This window comes from Palaemon carinicauda, chromosome 11, assembly GCF_036898095.1.
Source record: "Palaemon carinicauda isolate YSFRI2023 chromosome 11, ASM3689809v2, whole genome shotgun sequence".
NCBI classification, from domain to species: Eukaryota; Metazoa; Arthropoda; class Malacostraca; order Decapoda; family Palaemonidae; genus Palaemon; species Palaemon carinicauda.
Window position 1 is genome coordinate 137,493,154 of NC_090735.1, and position 19,104 is coordinate 137,512,257.

General features: G+C 41.1%; 1 protein-coding gene across 2 annotated transcripts in view; it reads left to right on the forward strand.

Moving 5' to 3' along the window:
- The window catches only part of Usp39 (ubiquitin specific protease 39), a 108,043-nt gene that overhangs the window by 88,511 nt on the left and 428 nt on the right, over nt 1-19,104 (forward strand). For both annotated transcript variants that reach the window (XM_068383496.1, XM_068383495.1), the window contains exons 9-11: nt 1,591-1,686; nt 6,927-7,028; nt 14,081-14,167. In XM_068383496.1, coding sequence (XP_068239597.1) covers nt 1,591-1,686; nt 6,927-7,028; nt 14,081-14,167 — 285 coding nt within the window. The remainder of the gene's footprint in view (nt 1-1,590; nt 1,687-6,926; nt 7,029-14,080; nt 14,168-19,104) is intronic.

Below are 19,104 nucleotides of genomic sequence, written 5' to 3' on the forward strand. Positions count from 1 at the left end.
CATGATGTGGAGGAGTATACCACAATTGCTAGGGTACCTTTGCCTTTAGTCCTGTGGTGGCTGTCTCTCATGGCACAAGAAGCATCTCAGCTAAGATAGCAGTTTTGACATAGCCTTGAATGAAAGGTGACTTATTGGCTGCCTTCACTTCTTTTCTCACCCTCTCTTGTGGGTGCAGCCATTATTGCCGCTTGGGCTGGTGAGCTTCATAACTGAGCAACCTTTCTTTACAGACAGAATCTCTTATGGAATATTTTCCCCATCCTCCTTGACATGAGGGAATATGAATAGAATGTATTCGATCCTGCTTCTCATGATAGCTACAAATACATTCTGACAAGGGGTTCTCCTTTGCTGATTACCATTTATTCTTAGTAAAGGCTTAACCTAACACTTTTAGCATGCCTGTGCAGTGACTGTTAAGAGGTTGGTAGAGTCATTATCTTTGCTCTCGTATAGGACCAGATTTTCGGAACCTTTGCTCCCGTATAGGACCAGATTCTCAGAATCTTTGCTCATGTATAGGACCAGATTCTCAGAATCTTTGCTCATGTATAGGACCAGATTCTCAGAATCTTTGCTCCCGTATAGGACCAGATTCTTAGAATCTTTGCTCCCGTATAGGACCAGATTCTCAGAATCTTTGCTCCCGTATAGGACCAGATTCTCAGAATCTTTGCTCCCGTATAGGACCAGATTCTCAGAATCTTTGCTCCTGTATAGGACCAGATTCTCAGTCAATTCCTTTGAAAGTTGAACAAGCCAGAAATGTTTTTCGTAGGAACTTTCTCCGTCTAAGGATGTGCCTCCTATTGAAGGATGATGGTCTGTGTTCGAGTAGGAACAAATCACAAATTTTGAAGGTAATTTGTGTTTTTCCTAACTGAATAACATTTGTCCTTTAAGTTATACTTTTCACCCAACTATCCTGCTAGTCTTAGGTCGAAAGGTCAAAAGTACTAACTTTAATGACTGACAGATAGGATGGGCTTCCCCTGCACCACGTGTTGATGGTTATAGTAACTTATTCAAGTTTTAATGGCCATTCCAGCTTCTCTGAAGTTATACTCCTATTAAAGGACTCAGGTTTGTTACATTAGGAAAATTGCAAATTATTTAAGAAAAATTGCAATATTATCATTGTAATTTATATTGTATTTAATAATTTTATAACTTTCATCATTATTTTGCATAGGGGGACTGTATAGCTGCACTCTTATATATTATACTGTTGTAGATAAGTAAGGTTTATTCTTTAATGTAATATACTTTGTTATTGGCAGTGAATCTCACATTGATATTTTTAGAATTTTCATTATTTTTCATAAGATTACAGTATACTGTAGTTGTTGTATTCGATATTGTACAGTATTACTGTACAATGGACAATGGAAGATTATTCTTTAGTGTAATAAGCTTTTTTATTGATTGTGAATCTTAAATAGGGATTAAATTTCTTTGTCTATGGATGTTATAGTGACCTAAAGAAGCATCCTTTGGCATTAATTAAAGTCTGTCTATACTTTGATAACTAGTGTAACATGTCACCTCTATTCAGATTAGTTTTGATATGACCTTTTTCTATTTTAGCGCTTCACCAAGAACACCTTTTATATAGAAAAGAATCCTACGATTGTCAATTTTCCTGTGAAAAACATTGACCTCTCAGAGTACTTGACAGAAGATGTAAGTAACATTGTTTCCAAGTCGCCTCTAAATTTATGACTATTTCTGCATGCTCTGACATATTTTTACAGACTGCTGCTGATAACCAGTCAGGCTATTAGCTAAATATTTATTGTTTTATACTTGTTTTGGATGTGATTTGACCTAAGGATTAATTATTCATCCTAAGTTCTACAGTACCTTTATTTCTTCATACCCACATATTATTTTTACCAATTTCTCTAAATTTAAGTTGGCAATTAATTTTGGTTAGACTTACTATGTAAGCTTATCGTTATAAATCTCATTTACAACAGTAATTTCACTTACAGTTTACTATTATATATAGTGTGTTCATTGAAGTGTACAAGCAGTTGCATCACAAATAACATTCTTTTGCTAGTTTTGTCACTAAGATACTTTTGAAATAGTAATTACTGGTCGATTTTAGTAATGCAAGTAGTCGTCGACTTACGACCAAGAAAGGGGCCGAGAGATGTCACATAACTTGATCTGGGCGTATGTTGAACTTAGAAAAAGTGATGTTTCCATAGATTTATTATGATCTGTCATGATACTGTAATTGTCATGGTCATATTTCATCAATATTTTCTTACTAAGGGTCATTATATAATTTTGTTGGTCCTTAGGAGATCATATTTTATTAGAAAATTTTTACAACCTATTTTTCAGTTTATGAAGCATTTTAACTATCAACAATTACTAATATTTGTTGTTTACCTATGGTTGTGATCAGCTAATCTCAAGATCCCGCTACCGTATCAAGGGAATGCGCACATATGAATAACAATGCTTAATGTTTATATAATTTCTTAACTTATTCGAAATATCTTCATGATAAATATTATATTCAGCACCAATATGTTATAGGATATAGTTTTTATACATTCCGTTTATAGCTATTGTTATTAGTTATCATACCTATACGTTCTCTCTTTCTATGTGTGTGTGTGTTTGTATGGGTAGTTCAGTTTTCAAGCTTCATACAGTATCTAATTTTTAGTTCATTATTAAGTCTGCATACTATTTTTTTTAGAAATTATTGTGGTTGATTGTGATTTATTGTATGTGTATTTCATTTTTCAATTTCAGGAGTATTTCAGTAATCAACCATTAGTTTCTTAGCACCCTGCTATGCCCGGGAATGAGGTCCATTCTGTGATTTTCCCTTTCCATAAACTGATCAAATCCACAGAGGATTCAGTGGCTAGATTCATCAAAGGATAGCCAATTCCCTGTGATGCGCAGTGCCTATCTAAATAAGGAGAGTGACCCTTCCCTGACCATACTAATTCTAGTAAGATCATCCGCCAGGCATCAGGAGTAGAAGCCGAAAAGGCAACTTGTCTCGCCTTATACCGTATCCGTCACCCTGCTGCCAGTGACTCAATCGAGATCTAGGGGGGCATTTCCTCCACACCCAAAGCTCTCGTTACTCCATGCTAAGTTGCGTATCTGCTTATGTAACCATTGGCAGACATGGATTGCCAAGATATACAATTGCCCCTCGTTAATCACGTGTTCTTGCTTCGCGGTTTCGCTTTTTCACAGCCAAGAACAATGCAATAACTATTAAATAAAAATTCTCATAAAAATCGTGATAAAATTGAAGCTGGGCGATTATTTCAAATAGCCCGAGCTCCGATACACTGGAAGCGGTGCGCGCCACTACATATCTCTACACCCAGCAGATCCTAGCTCTCTCTGTACAGTGTATATCCATTTACTTTGGTAAAAAATTACAGCTATATTTGAAATAAACCATATTTTGATTGAACTGGTGTTACAATTAACTGTATAAAAAATAATGCATGTAATATTCACATTTTAGTATCGTATTTATAATTAAAAACCTAGCGAATTATTATCTTATGCATTGTTTAAATTCAAATCAGCTGATCAACCCTGTGTAGTCCGTCGTCAACCTCAATTTTTGGATTAAGTAACTCCCTTATTATTAAGACATGCTACATACATAAATACATATACCAAGGCATTTCCCCCAATTTTGGGGGGTAGCCGACATCAAACAAATGAAACAAAAATGGGGATGTCTCCTCTCTATGTTCCTCCCTGCCTGACAAGGGACTCGGCCGAGTTCGGCTGGTACTGCTAGGGTGGCACAGCCCACCCTCCCACATTATCCACCACAGATGAAGCTTCATAATGCTGAATCCCCTACTGCTGCTACCTCCGCGGTCATCCAAGGCACTGGAAGAAGCAGCAGGGCCTACCGGAACTGCGTCACAATTGCTTGCCATTCATTCCTATTTTTAGCACGCTCTCTTGCCTCTCTCACATCTATCTTCCTATCACCCAGAGCTTCCTTCACTCCATCCATCCACCCAAACCTTGGCCTTCCTCTTGTACTTTTCCCATCAACTCTTGCATTCATCACCTTCTTTACCATTTTCCATTCTCTCAACATGGCCAAACCAACTCAACATTTATATCCACTCTAGCTGCTAACTCATTTATTACACCCGTTCTCACCCTTACTACTTCGTTCCTAACCCTATGTACTCGAGATACACCAGCCATACTCCTTAGACACTTCATCTCAAACACATTCAATTTGTCTCTCCGTCACTTTCATTCCCCATAACTCTGATCCATACATCACAGTTGGTACAATCACTTTCTCATTCAGAACTCTCTTTACATTCATGGCCAACCCTCTATTTTTTTTACTACTCCCTCAACTGCCCCCAACACCTTGCATCCTTCATTTACTCTCTGACGTACATCTGCTTCCACTCCACCATTTGCTGCAACAACAGACCCCAAGTACTTAAACTGATACACCTCAAGTAACTCTCCATTCAACATGACATTCAACCTCGCACCACCTTCCCTTCTCGTACATCTCATAACCTTACTCTTACGCACATCAACTCTCAACTTCCTTCTCTCACATACCCTTCCAAATTCTGTCACTAATCGGCCAAGCTTCTCTTCCGCGTCTGCAACCAGTACAGTATCATCCGCAAACAGCAACTGATTTACCTCCCATTCATGGTCATTCTCGTCTACCAGTTTCAATCCTCGTCCAAGCTCTCGAGCATTCACCTCTCTCACCACTCCATCAACATACAAGTTAAACAACACGGCGACATCACACATCCCTGTCTCAGTCCCACTCTCACCGGAAACCAATCGCTCACTTCATTTCCTATCCTAACACATGCTTTACTACCTTTGTAGAAACTTTTCACTGCTTGCAACAACCTTCCACCAACTCCATTTAACCTCATCACATTCCACATTGCTTCCCTATCAGCTCTTATCATATGCTTTCTCCAGATTCATAAATTCAACATACACATCCTTACATTTTGCTAAATATTTCATGCATATCTGCCTAACTGTAAAAAATCTGATTCATACAACCCCTACCTCTTCTAAAACCACCCTGTACTTCTAAGATTGCATTCTCTGTTTTATCCTTAAACCTATTAATCAGTACTCTACCATACATTTTTCCAACTACACTCACCAAACTAATACCCCTTGAATTACAACACTACACATCTCCCTTACCCTTGTATAGTGGTACAATACACGCAAAACCCAATCTACTGGTACCATTGACAACACAAAACACACATTAAACAATCTCACCAACCATTCAAGTACAGTCACATCCCCTTCCTTCAACATCTCAGCTCTCACACCATCCATACCAGATGCTTTTCCTACTCTCGTTCCATCTAGTGCTCTCCTCACTTCCTCTCTTGTAATCTCTCTATCATTCTCATCTCCCATCACCGGCACCTCAACACCTGCAACAGCAATTATATCTGCCTCCCTATTATCCTCAACATTCAGTAAACTTTCAAAATACTCCGCCCACCTTTTCCTTACCTCCTCTCTTTTTAACAACCTTCCATTTCCATCTTTCACTGTCTCTTCAATTCTTGAACCAGCCTTCCTTACTCTCTTTGCTTCTTTCCAAAACTTCTTCTTATTCTCTTCATATAAATGACCCAATCCCTGACCCCACCTCAGGTCAGCTGCCCTCTTTGCCTCACTTACCTTGCGCTTTACTTCCACATTTTTCTCTCGATATCTTTCATACTTCTCTACACTATTACTCTGCAGCCATTCTTCAAAAGCCCTCTTTTTCTCTTCCACTTTTACCTTCACTCACACTACTGAAGGATATTTCATATTTACTAAAAGAAACCATTATTACTTGATCTATCATTTTCCAATTAGCATACTAATTTCAATAGTTTTATCTGAAATGCTTCTCATATTTTATTTACTTATACTTTGAGTTGAATCGCATAACATTAACCGGAGTTTCATTCATGTTGCTGATGCAGGATATTTTATAGTTTTTAGCTCTGTGGTGCTTGATTATAAAGCCTCAATAGTGACTTTGTAAAGAAATAAAATTTCATTTATTTTACACAAACACACACACACATATGTTGAAAAGTAATCGAAGGCATTGTTTTTGTTTGTGAATTTAAAAGAAACAATTATTATCAAGATATTTAAGGTTTTAGTTTATTAAATAAGCTGTATTTCTGTTTATAAACGTATAAATATAACATACTGCACAAGAGACAACACATAAGAAGTTGCGTCATTCTTAAAAAAAAACGCGTAGGCTACGCGTTATCTGAACATAAACACTAAACACTTATAGTAAGTACAGTTAAGCTGTACTCTAGCTATATTACTGTACATATATTACAGTAATATACACTACATTATCAGTAAGTATTGGGTAACAGTACATTATTACTCGATAGGAACAAGCTTTGCTATACAGAACAGTAAGGGGATGATGACGACGCTGTAAAACTTTACCTTAGCACAATACTTTACTGTAACCTTACTGTGTCCAGTACATAGTGTACATGTGTGCAAATGTACAGTACACTGTACATATGATTATAAACTGTTGTAGAAACCAAATTAAAACTATTAGGCAGTATTTTCTGTGTTAATCATTAGCTCGGGCATCCGCTCATGGCTAGGGGCAATAACTTTTTAGGTTAGGAGTTTGCCCGCCCTAGTGCAGCGTTTATTCATGAAAACTTCCTTGTTGTGCCTGTGTCTGTAACATAGCTATTGCAAAGAAGGAAGGCTGAATGTACCTCCAAGCACAGGGTGCTAAGTTATACCGCCTAGCATATATACAAAGTGTGTACTAAATATACTTACTATATATTGTATTGCATTATTTTCCACATTGTACTAATTTTCTTCCTTCTGTTTATTGTCAGGTCAAGAAGAAACATCCAGAGCCAATTTATGATCTTGTAGCTAATATAGTGCATGATGGAGAACCTGAAACTGGGACATACAGGTGTCACATTCTACACAGGGTCAGTAACTTTATGTACTCTGCTGCTTTGCATGAAAGAGTGATGGTTATATTTGTGACTTTTTGTTGTGAGGATATTTAATGCTACAGTATATGCTTTATTTTGATGTTCATTATACAGTTTGTGAATTTGTGTTATTTGAATAAAAAGATAAATTCTGCACCATTTCAAGTTTTATACATAGATAAATTCTATGATTTTTAGTCAATGGTTGTATGTAAAATTTTTTAAATATATGGCTCTCAGTGGTTATTAATAAGAAGTGATATATATGTATGTATGTATGTATGTATCAAGCAGCCTTCGTTTCAAAGATAAAATATTTGGAGTTAGATTAGAAGTATGACAGTATTGTGATCCGACATTAGTTCATTATAAAAAATATTAAGATAATTTGCAATGGAACTTTTATGTTCATTCTTAATTACTATACTTTTTCCAAGCAATTTTAACTATATTTCAAGAAATTGTAAGTGCTTTCAATTGTGCACGGTAGTTTATCAAGAATTGCATGGAGAAAAATAATCACTTTTATATAAAAAATTATTTAATGCAATACTATAGTTTTTTCAATATTAAACTTAGCCGGTGATCATATAGCTGCAACTCTTGCTCGACAGAAAAACCTACGGTCAAAATACGCCAGCGATCGCTATGCAGGTGGGGGTGTACATCAACAGCGCCATCTGTTGAGCAGGTACTTAGTACTCCAAGCAAACAAAGAACCAATTTTCTCTCTGTCGGGCTACCGGCAAGACCTACTAATACGCTGTTACTAACTGGATTTGTTTTCACAACTATTTGGTGAAGTACACTATTCTAGTTTTGAGCTTTCGCTATGCAGGTGTTATATCTCATCTCAAAACTTGAACTCGTTTTGGATAGATTTAATTATGGTGACAAAGAGAGTATGGACTCTCTTTCACTTTTAAATGGCCGACCCTTCCCTTAGACGGAAGTGTGTTTAGGTTTTTAGTAATTTTGCTTAACACGTTATAGATCTATATATTTTATATCTCTCCGCCATTATTAGGCCTCTTCGATTAACTTTCCATTTATTATAAACATATAAAAATAAATTTTTATGTTTTGTTTATATGCGACCTTTCCTGATAGTAGGCGGTCCTAACTTGGAACCGAAGTTAATCAACGTTGAGCCCGTTATATCGTATTTAAAGAATTTAAAATTTTTTAAATTTAATGTTTTATGAAAGAATTTCTTTGATAGTCTTCGTACTGTTTTCAAAGATGAACTAACGTTTAGTTTTTTAGACTACGCAGTTGTTGACGTTCAGGACGTTCAACATGCGCTCTATCGTTACGATAGAGAGAGAATGTATCACGGTTTCACTTTGCAGTAAGAGTAAATCGATTCTGACGTTTTGTTCATTCTTTCTTAGCTTAAATGTTTTAAATTCTATTTTAAAGGAACTTTTTAATTGAAAAACCTTTCAGTTTTTTCCTTTAGTCAAATAACATGTTTTTTTGACGAAATATAATTGGCCTCTTCTCTTAGGTGCGAAATCGAGAGAGAAAGAGAGAGAGAGATAGAGACGGAGGGAGAGAGAGGAGAGAAAACGTTCCGTTCAAGCGGGTAACGTTGTTCTCGTGTTACTCTCCTCCCTAGTCGCTGTACGGGGAAGAATGTAAAACGTTTCTAGGGTTTTATTCTTGTCCCCAGGCTATGTGCGGTGAGAGATTGTAAACGTAGTTTATTTGAACGAGTGTTTAGTCTCTTTCCCAGCCACTGAATTTTTTATCTTTATATATGTTTTCTGTTTTTTGCTAGTATTAATAGCTGCATTATACGACTGATTTCGCAATTACTACCTTTTAATGAAGGGTAGAATTGCGTGTTTCAGGTAGAAATCAGTAAAAGTTTCGATTTCAGTGTAATAAGTGCAAAACAGAAAATCGAAGTGATAAAGTGATATGCGCAAAGTGTTACAGTGTTGCGTCCGAGGGTTCGTCTGTTCGTGCCTGTCGTTCACCTAGTCCGGGACCTCTTGCAAGCTCCCAAGCCCAGGGGAGAAGTAATGTCGAACGACTTATGGGTTCGTCAGGCCTTGATCAACGAACAGACGTTTCCCTCCGTGGTTTCGGGCGTATCTACCCAAGATCGCCCCACCCACACAAAGACGAGAGAGCCCATTTATTTCTCGTCTGCGGAAGAGGTTCTCGTAAGAAACCATGGACCAAGGTCTCGCAGCTTATTAAGCGCAAGTCGGTCCCTTCCGCGCAAGTCCAACGGCCCAGTTGTAGCCACTGGGTCAGTTCGGACTCGCTGCAGTCTTCCGACGACTGCTCACCTCCTAAGAGAGGCAAAGCGGTACCGCATCAGGCAGTCACACCGTCTGTTGCCGCACCTGCTCCTGTAGACCCTAAGTGGTCTGTGCTGCAGACCATGCAGTCTCAGTTAACGTCATTGATGCGGGACTTTCGTGCGGAGAAGGTTGACACTGCACCAACCTCTAGCCTACAACCAACACGGTTGTGCGTCCTGTGGACGCTGAGGCAACCTTCTGCCGCACTCCAGCTGAGAGAGTCCCGCCACCCATGTGTTCCAGTGTACCCTGCCAGCCGCATGTTGACGTTCAGTAACGCACGGAACCTTCCGTTGACGTTCGCGAGGTACAACAACAGTCTAAGTTGTTTTGTTTTGACGCGGTGCGTCAACCTCCACATCCTAGAGTTGTTTTGACTGCTCAGTATAGACAGTCAAAGCAGTCTCGAGTGAACACTGTATGTCCTCACGCACCGGTTGTGGTTGACAGTTCAGTTGTTGACAGTTCACAGACTGTCAAGCAGTTACATGACGTTGCCTTCTGGTCTGCTACTAATGCACCAGTGAGAGACTCACTGAGATAACCTAGCTTTTATCGGACAAGGTTCCTGTAGATGAGAAAGTGCTGTTCTCCCTCCCTGATATTCCTTTGAGGACTCTGTCATTTGGAGAGGAGCCTTAAGCTGCTTAGCCTCCTATGGACTTTAATTAAATCATGATGATTTTTTAAAGATCTTCGTCCGGATCTTGTAACTGCTGCTCCTCGTTCGCCTAAACGTCAGAACTTACACTAGGCCTAGCTACTTCGAAGCCGTTGTTGTTAAGCTAGTGCTCTCTCGCTCTCCTAGAGAGCGTTACGTTGGCTAGGCGACTGGTTTTTGCACCAGGAGGAGTTTTAGGGATTCAGCCTTTGATTTCCCTTCTTTTAAACTGGCTTATAGAGCGAGAGTCTGATAGGACACGAGAGAAGTTCTCGGCTTGGGAGTTCATGCCTCTGCCCAGATAGACTTCTCAATTCTGGTAGACTCGCCCTGGCGCCTAGCCAGGAGACGCTCCAAGTTGTTTACAGGTCAACTTCTCAACTTTTGTCGAGTCTTTGAAGTTTTGCTGTACTATTATGTCACACATAACAAGGCTTCCAGGGAGGGTAAATGGTTCCGCCTCAGTTGCTAACCCCGTCTGTTGCCACACCTGCTCCCGTAGACCCTAAATGGGCTTTGCTGCAAGACATGCAGTCCAAGCTTGTGTCCTTGTTAGAGGACTTAAATGCGGAGAAGAACCTTCTGGCCAACAACCTTCCAACCGGTTGGTTGTGCGCCCTGTTGATGCTGAGGTAACCTACTCGCGTCTGCCAGTTGAGGTGGTTCCTCCTTCTGGCCAACAACCTTCCAACCGGTCGGTTGTGCGCCCTGTTGACGCTGAGGTAACCTACTCGCGTCTGCCAGTTGAGGTGGTTCCTCCACTGATGCGACCCAGTGTGGGTTGCCAGTCGCACGTTGACGTTAAGCGACGCTCGGAGGTGGTTGTTGACGTTCAGTGTGTCACTAGGAAGACGTTCAACAACCAGCAGAGGTGACTTGTTGTGACGCAGTGCGTCATCCTCAGCAACCCGGTAGGGTGTTGACTGCACACCCAGACAGTCTAGACAGTTTCGGGTTGACGCTGTACTTCCTCGCACACCCATGGTTGTTGACAGTTCACAGACTGTGCAGCAGTGCCATGATATTGCGTCCGGCTCCGTCACGCATCCACCAGTGCGACCGGATTCAGCGAGTCAGACGTTGCCCACTCCGTTGCCTTTTCCTCATCAGTTTCGGATGAGGAACCCTCTGATGAGGACGTTGCTGAACAAGACGATCAACCCCCAGCCCTGCTATCCATCCAGAAGATGCTGAAGAAGGAACGGTGCCCAGTCAGGCTGTGGATGAGTCTGGTAGGGACACTGTCATCCGTGGATCATTTTGTGTCACTAGGAAGACTACACCTCCGTCCTCTTCTATACCATCTAACTTTTCACTGGAAAAAGGACAAGACGCTAGAAGCGGTCTCGATCCCGGTTTCCGGAAAGATAAAGTCTTGTCTGACTTGGTGAAAGGACTATATCAACCTTAGAGAGGGTCTTCCCCTGACTGTTCAGACTCCCAACCACGTTCTCTTCTCGGACGCATCGGACGTAGGCTGGTGTGCGACATTAGACGGTAGGGAATGCTCGGGATTATGGAACTCGAGTCAAAGGACAATGCATTTCAACTGCAAGGAGCTACTGGCAGTACGTCTGACCTGGAAAAGCTTCAGGTCTCTCCTTCAAGGCAAAGTGGTGGAGGTGAACTCGGACAACACCACGGCTTTGGCGTACATCTCCAAGCAAGGAGGGACCTACTCTCTGACATTGTACGAGATCGCAAGGGACCTCCTCACCTGGTCAAAAGGTCTAGACATACCACTAGTAACGAGGTTCATCCAAGGCAACTTGAATGTCATGGCAGATTGTCTCAGTCGGAAGGGACAAATAATTCCAACAGAATGGACCCTCCACAAGGATGTATGCAAGAGACTTTGGGCCACCTGGGGCCAGCCAACCATAGATCTCATCGCAACCTCGATGATCTAGAGGCTCCCAATAGTTTGCTCACCAATCCCGGACCCAGCAGCAGTTCATATAGATGCCTTTCTACTAGATTGGTCACATCTAGATCTATATGCATTCCCTCCGTTCAAGATTGTCAACAAGGTACTGCAGAAGTTCGCCTCTCACGAAGGGACAAGGTTGACGCTAGTTGCTTCCCTCTGGCCCGCGAGAGAATGGCTCACCGAGGTACTTCGATGGCTAGTAGACGTTCCCAGAACACTGCCCCTAAGGGTGGACCTTCTACGTCAGCCACGCGTAAAGAAGGTACACCAAGGCCTCCACGCTCTTCGTCTGACTGCCTTCAGACTTCGAAAGACTCTCGAGAGCTAGAGGCTTTTTGAAGGAGGCAACCAGAGCGATTGCTAGAGCAAGGAGAACATCCACCCTTAGAGTCTACCAATCGAAGTGGGAAATCTTCCGAAACTGGTGCAAGTCAGTATCCGTTCCTCGACCAGTACCTCTGTAACTCAAATAGCTGACTTTCTCTTATATCTGAGGAAAGAACGATCTCTTTCAGCTCCCACTATCAAGGGTTGCAGAAGCATGTTGGCATCAGTCTTCCGTCACAGAGGCTTAGATCTTTCCAACAATAAAGATCTACAGGACCTCCTTAAGTCTTTTGAGACCACGAAGGAGCGTCGTTTGGTTACACCTGGTTGGAATTTAGACGTGGTACTAAGATTCCTTATGTCAGACAGGTTCGAACCGCTACAATCAGCCTCCCTGAAAGATCTCACCTTTAAGACTCTTTTCCTGATATGCTTAGCCACAGCTAAAAGAGTCAGTGAGATTCATGCCTTCAGCAAGAACATCGGATTCTCATCCGAAAAGGCTACATGTTCTACAACTTGGTTTTCTAGCCAAACACGAGCTGCCTTCTCGGCCTTGACCAATATCGTTCGATATTCCAAACTTATCGTATGGTTGGAAATGAACTAGAAAGAGTCTTATGTCCTGTAAGAGCTCTTAAGTTCTATTTAAAAACCTTTACGAGGCCCGTCTGAAGCTTTATGGTGTGCAGTTAAGAATCCATCTTTGCCTATGTCAAAGAATGCTTTATCCTATTTTATCAGACTGTTAATACGAGAAGCTCATTCCCATCTGAATGAGGAAGACCAAGCTTTGCTGAAGGTAAGGACACACGAAGTTAGAGCTGTCGCAACTTCCGTGGCCTTTAAACAAAATAGAGCTCTGCAAAGTATAATCGACGCAACCTATTGGAAAAGCAAATCAGTGTTCGCGTCTTTTTATCTTAAGAATGTCCAGTCTCTTTACGAGAACTGCTACACTCTGGGACCATTCGTAGCAACGAGTGCAGTAGTGGGTGAGGGCTCAACCACTACAATTCCCTAATTCCATAACCTTTTTAATCTTTCTCTTGAAATGTTTTATTATTGTTTTTGGGTTGTCCGGAAGGCTAAGAAGCCTTTCGCATCCTACTTGATTTGGCGGGTGGTCAAAGTCATTTCTTGAGAAGCGCCTAGATTAGAGGTTTTGATGAGGTCCTGTTGTATGGGTTGCAACCCTTGATACTTCAGATCCTAGGGGTCGCTCAGCATCCTAAGAGGATCGCGAGGCTCCGTAAGGAAGACGTACTTAAAAAGGCAGAGTAATTGTTCAAGTCGACTTCCTTACCAGGTACTTATTTATTTTATGTTTGTTATTTTGAATAACTGCTAAAATGAAATACAAAATACTTAGCTCATAATAATGTAAACATGTAATGCTGGTCTCTACCCACCCCCCTGGGTGTGAATCAGCTATATGATCACCGGCTAAGTTTAATATTGAAAAATGTTATTTTTATTAATAAAATAAATTTTTGAATATACTTACCCGGTGATCATATATTAAAGGACCCTCCCTTCCTCCCCAATAGAGACCCAGTGGACTGAGGAGAAAATTGGTTCTTTGTTTGCTTGGAGTACTAAGTACCTGCTCGACAGATGGCGCTGTTGATGTACACCCCTACCTGCATAGCGATCGCTGGCGTATTTTGACCGTAGGTTTTTCTGTCGAGCAACAGAGTTGCAGCTATATGATCACCGGGTAAGTATATTCAAAAATTTATTTAATTAATACAAATAGCATTTTTTTTCTTTTGTATTAATTTTCATGTTAATCCCATTGCTATTACAGGGAACAGGAAACTGGTATGAACTCCAGGATCTTCATTGGAAGGAAATTGAACCTCAGATGTTGACATTGACTGAGTCATACATTCAGGTGAATTATTGTTTATTTTTAAATGTCTCATTGAAATTTGTTTAATTTGTTTGACTACTTCTGATTATCATATAGTAAGACCTCCATATCTGCTGATTCCCAACCCTTGTAGAACTATTTATACCTTTATAGAACAAAATATGCGCTGAAAATTCACCTAACCCTGTTCACTGAACAGGAAGCACTTGGTAAAATTTTTATAATAGGTGTTATTGCATCACTGTTCAGTAGAGTAGGCTGCTGTAGAGTCATTTTTCAAGTAAAAAGAATTCTAGTCCAAAGGTTGAAAGGTTTCTCCCATTCTTCTATCTTTTTGGTATCCTCCAGCTCCTACAATCATTTTTGACTCACCTGCCCCAGTATCTCCAGCAAGCTTCATGGTCTCTGCTACAACATCGCCCATTCAAGGGTTTGGGGGAAAGTTACACAGTTTCGTCCCTGATTTTATTGCTAAGACTCAAAATCCAGCTGTAGTGAACTCTAGGTTCAGGCCCTTCTGGGTAGCGAGTCTACGGTCTGTAACCGTTGACATGAATCGGCTGTTACTGTGTCTTGTGAGGGTTCTAAAGCGCTACCTCAACCATAGATCTCACTCATATGTCAAGCAACTTCTTGTCAATATTGGCAGGGTCAAGAGGATTGCGAAGAACACAATCTCCTTTTGAATCAGGCAGGTCATCGACCTTGCTCTAAATCTATTCTTTCACCACCAAGGAAGGAGACCCAGATCTCATGACGTCAGGAGCATAAGCATGTCCCTTATGTTTAAAAGGAACTTCTCTGTGTCGCAGGTATTGCAAGCAGACATGTGAAAGTGCCAGACAACCTTCACCACGTTTTTCATCGGCCCTGTGGTGGCCACTGAGCAAGTGGTCTAATTTCCTTAGCTCGTTACAAGACAATTAGCAGTTGGTCATGGGCAGAGGTTAGTTTCAGTCTTGGGTGAATGTAATGACTGGCTTTTTCATTTCTTTATCTTCCCCTCCGTAGGGGCTCAGTATCCAAGAACCCTGGAAGCTTGCTTCCATTGACGGAACAAGCTCAATGTTTTGTTAGTTGCCTGAATTATATCTAATGATCTTACGTATACACTTTTCGTCACGTCCCTATTCTCCAAGCAAGGGGCGGGAGTTGGATACATGGGTTTCAGTGTGTATAAGTTTAACTATGTAATACGCAAACCTTTTAATCACAGAGCAGTTTCTCACTTACTGATCATTATTGCTCAGGCTGTCGACCTGTCTGATATTACTAAACCACCAGGTTCACAAGGTTTAAGATTTAAAGGTTTAAAGGCCACTCATTAATGGCAGAGGCAAGGGACAGTTACATTGCCCAATCAAGCAGGACAATGCCCTAGTGACTGACCATATTCCATATGATCAGTGCCCAAGCCCCCTCTCCACCTAAGCTAGGACCAAGGAGGGCCAGGCAATGGCTGCTGATGACTCAGCAGATAGACCTATAGACTCCCCCAAACCCCACATCCTTAGTTCACAAAGAATGTGAGGTTGCAGCAACCAAAGAAACTAACGAGTTTGTGCGGGACTTGAACCCGTCTGGCAATCACCAGGCAAGGACGCTACCACGCTTTTGCTTGGATGTGACAGTCCTGGGTATGTGTTCAGCCAGTAGAATGGACATCCACCCACCTTTCATTGAGTCTCCTAGTAAAGGATGAGGGTTTGCATTCATGTCAGAACAAATTACAAATTTGTAAGTACTTTGGATTTTTCCTAACTATACAAACCTGAAGTTCTTTACACATTTATCCCACCATTACCTTCCCCCAGTAAGTCCTACATGTAATCAACATTGGTTGAGCTAGTGAGTGTGTGGCAAGACTGGGAGTTTTCCTCGCTCTCCTCCCACTTACCGTGAGGTTGGCTAAGAACACCAGCTCTCACTGAATCTACCATTAAGAAGTTCAAGTTAGGAAAAATACAAATTATTTCCAAATTTGTCATATTTTTACTGTTGTACTATAGTATCACTTGATATTAGCGATTATAGTATTGCCTATTAATTTAAAAATTTTTGCTTACTTTTACCAGTACAGTGGAACCTCTACATACGAATTTAATCCGTTCCAGAACCAACTTCGGATGTAGAAATTGTTCGGATGTCGAAACGAATTTTCCCTTAAGAATGCATTGAAATAGGATTAATCCGTGGTTGAGCCCAAAAACCTATGATAACTTCTTAATAAACTACTACACATAATTTTCCCATGAGAATAATGAACACTAAATTAGATAATAGACATGTAAATAAGAAGAATAGACATGTAAATAAGAAGAATTAGCAAAAAAATGATAATTAAGAAACGGGTTTTTAGCGTCACTTTACCTTAGAAACTCCAGCGCAGGTGTTGTTCGTCTTTGCTATGCAGAGAGGAGAGAGGAGACGGACGGACGGCGAGGAGGTAGAGAGGTTAACTACGATAAACGTAACACTACCGTAACTTATTCTAACTTACACTAAGTGAACTTTAACATAACTTAGCTTATTTTTTTTTATTTTTATATTTTATATTTTTTTTTACATTTTCTTTTTTTCTCTTTGATGATTACGTAATTTTAATCACTATCACTTACATTTAAAATTGACTGAATTTCTTTTGCTTCACTCTTTTCCGTTTTCTGTGTTTCACTTTCTTCCGCCTCACTCTTTGCCGTTTTCTTCGGTTCACTTACATCCTCTTCATCGCGAGTTCGCTTCGCAGTTTTTTTAAAGAAAGCATCGATAGATAATTGCTTGGTACGGCTTTTCAGAATGTTTCGAAAGTGAGTTAGGCAAACATCATCGAATTGAGAAACTACACGACAAACCTGCAATTTCTTTGGATGGTATTTGTTGATGAAGTCGACCACGTCTTGATATTTTCCTAACACCTCTTTTATTTGCGCTGAACCTAACACATGTTCTACCTCCTCGCTCTCTTCCTCGTCATCACTCATGTGCTCCGACATAGCATGGAGTTCCTTGAGCTCATCCGTCGTCAGTTCGTCGTGATGTTCGGCGACGAGTTCCGTAAAGTCATCTGCGTCTACCTCCAGACCCATGGACTTGCCAAGGGAGATGATTTCCTCTACGGCTTCCGCTGCACCGACCACGGGATCAGGTTCGGGGTCAAAACCCTCGAAATCTCGGGGAGAAACTGCATCAGGCCACAGCTTCTTCCATGCAGAATTGAGGGTCCGTCGAGTTAATCCCACCCAAGCCTGATCTATGATCTTCAAGCAGTGCACGATGTTGAAGTGGCCCCTCCAAAATTCACGCAAAGTTAAGTTGGTGCTTTGCGTGACATTAAAGCACTGCTTGAATAAGTGCTTGGTATACAGCTTCTTAAAATTAGAGATGACTTGCTGGTCCATGGGCTGGAGGATAAAGGTGGTATTTGGTGGAAGATACAGCACCTTTATGAACTTGAATTCATCGAAGATATCATCTTCAAGTCCGGGGGGGTGAGCGGGTGCATTGTCAAGGCATAGCAGGCACTTTAAAGGCAATTTCTGCTCATGAAGATACTTCTTCACAGAATGACCGAAAACTTGGTTTACCCATTGCACAAAGAATTGCCTAGTGACCCAGGCCTTCGAGTTGGATCGCCAGAAAACATGAAGCTGATCCTTATCGACGTTGTGTGCTTTAAAGGCCCTAGGGTTCTCCGAATGGTAAACAAGCAAGGGCTTGACTTTAAAGTCCCCGCTAGCGTTGGCACATGGAGCTAGAGTCAACCGATCCTTCATTGGCTTATGCCCAGGCAATTTCTTCTCTTCGGCAGTGATGTAGGTTCGACTCTGCATCTTCTTCCAAAACAGCCCGGTTTCATCACAATTGAACACCTGCTGCTCTACGTAGCCTTCTTCCTGCACGATCTTTTCGAAGTTCTTAACAAAGTCAGCTGCAGCCTTTGTGTCCGCACTAGCAGCCTCTCCGTGGAGAACAACTGAATGAATCCCGGACCGTTTCTTAAATTTCTCGAACCAGCCACGAGATGCCTTGAAATCATCTGAGAAAGGCTCGGTTGAACTCTCCCCAGCATCACCCCCAGAGCTCGCCTCCTTCAAGTCCGTGAAGATGGCGTGCGCCTTCTCGCAGATGATAGTTTCGGTGATGGTGTCGCCAACAATCTCTCTTGTCCTTAATCCACACTAGTAGAAGTCGTTCCATCTCTTCTATGATAGGGGTACGGCGTTTGGAAATTATAGTGATCCCCTTAGAGGGTTTCACTGCTTTAATAGCTTCCTTCTGTTTAAGGATTGTCGAGATCGTCGACATATTACGGCCTTACTGTTTAGCAAGTTCACTCACGCGGACGCCACGCTCATGTTTTTCAATAATTTCCTGCTTGATTTCTATAGAAAGCATTTCCTTCTTCCTTTTCTCACCACTACCACTACCACTGGTAAAACTAAGCCTCTTGGGACCCATACTTTACGTAAATTATCGTTAATGGATGCACGTAAAAAATCACGATTAAAACACAGTTAATATCAGAACGCACAGAGCACAACCGCAAGAAGCCGACGAGAACAGAGGACTGACCCAAGCCCCGCTAATTGAGCGTCCCTCCGAGGTCGATGTGCTGCCTTCTATCGGCAGAAATAAAAAACACTTCAGGCGCTATGAGCACCGACTACGCGTACGAGTATTGTTTACTTCGGGTGTCGAAAAAAACATTCGGGTGTAGAGTCGGAACGTGTTCGAATTGTACTTCGTGTGTCGAAAAATTCGGATACAACCGGTACGACGAAAATTGCTTACTTTGTGTGTCGAAATAAAATTCGGGTGTAAAGTCAAAAATTTGCTCGAATTTTACTTCAGATGTTGGAAAATTCGGATGTAGAGGTTCCACTGTACTGTATTTTTCATGCTGAACATAGGAGAATGCTTAAAGAAGTTCATTTGAAATATCCTTTTTTATAATATTT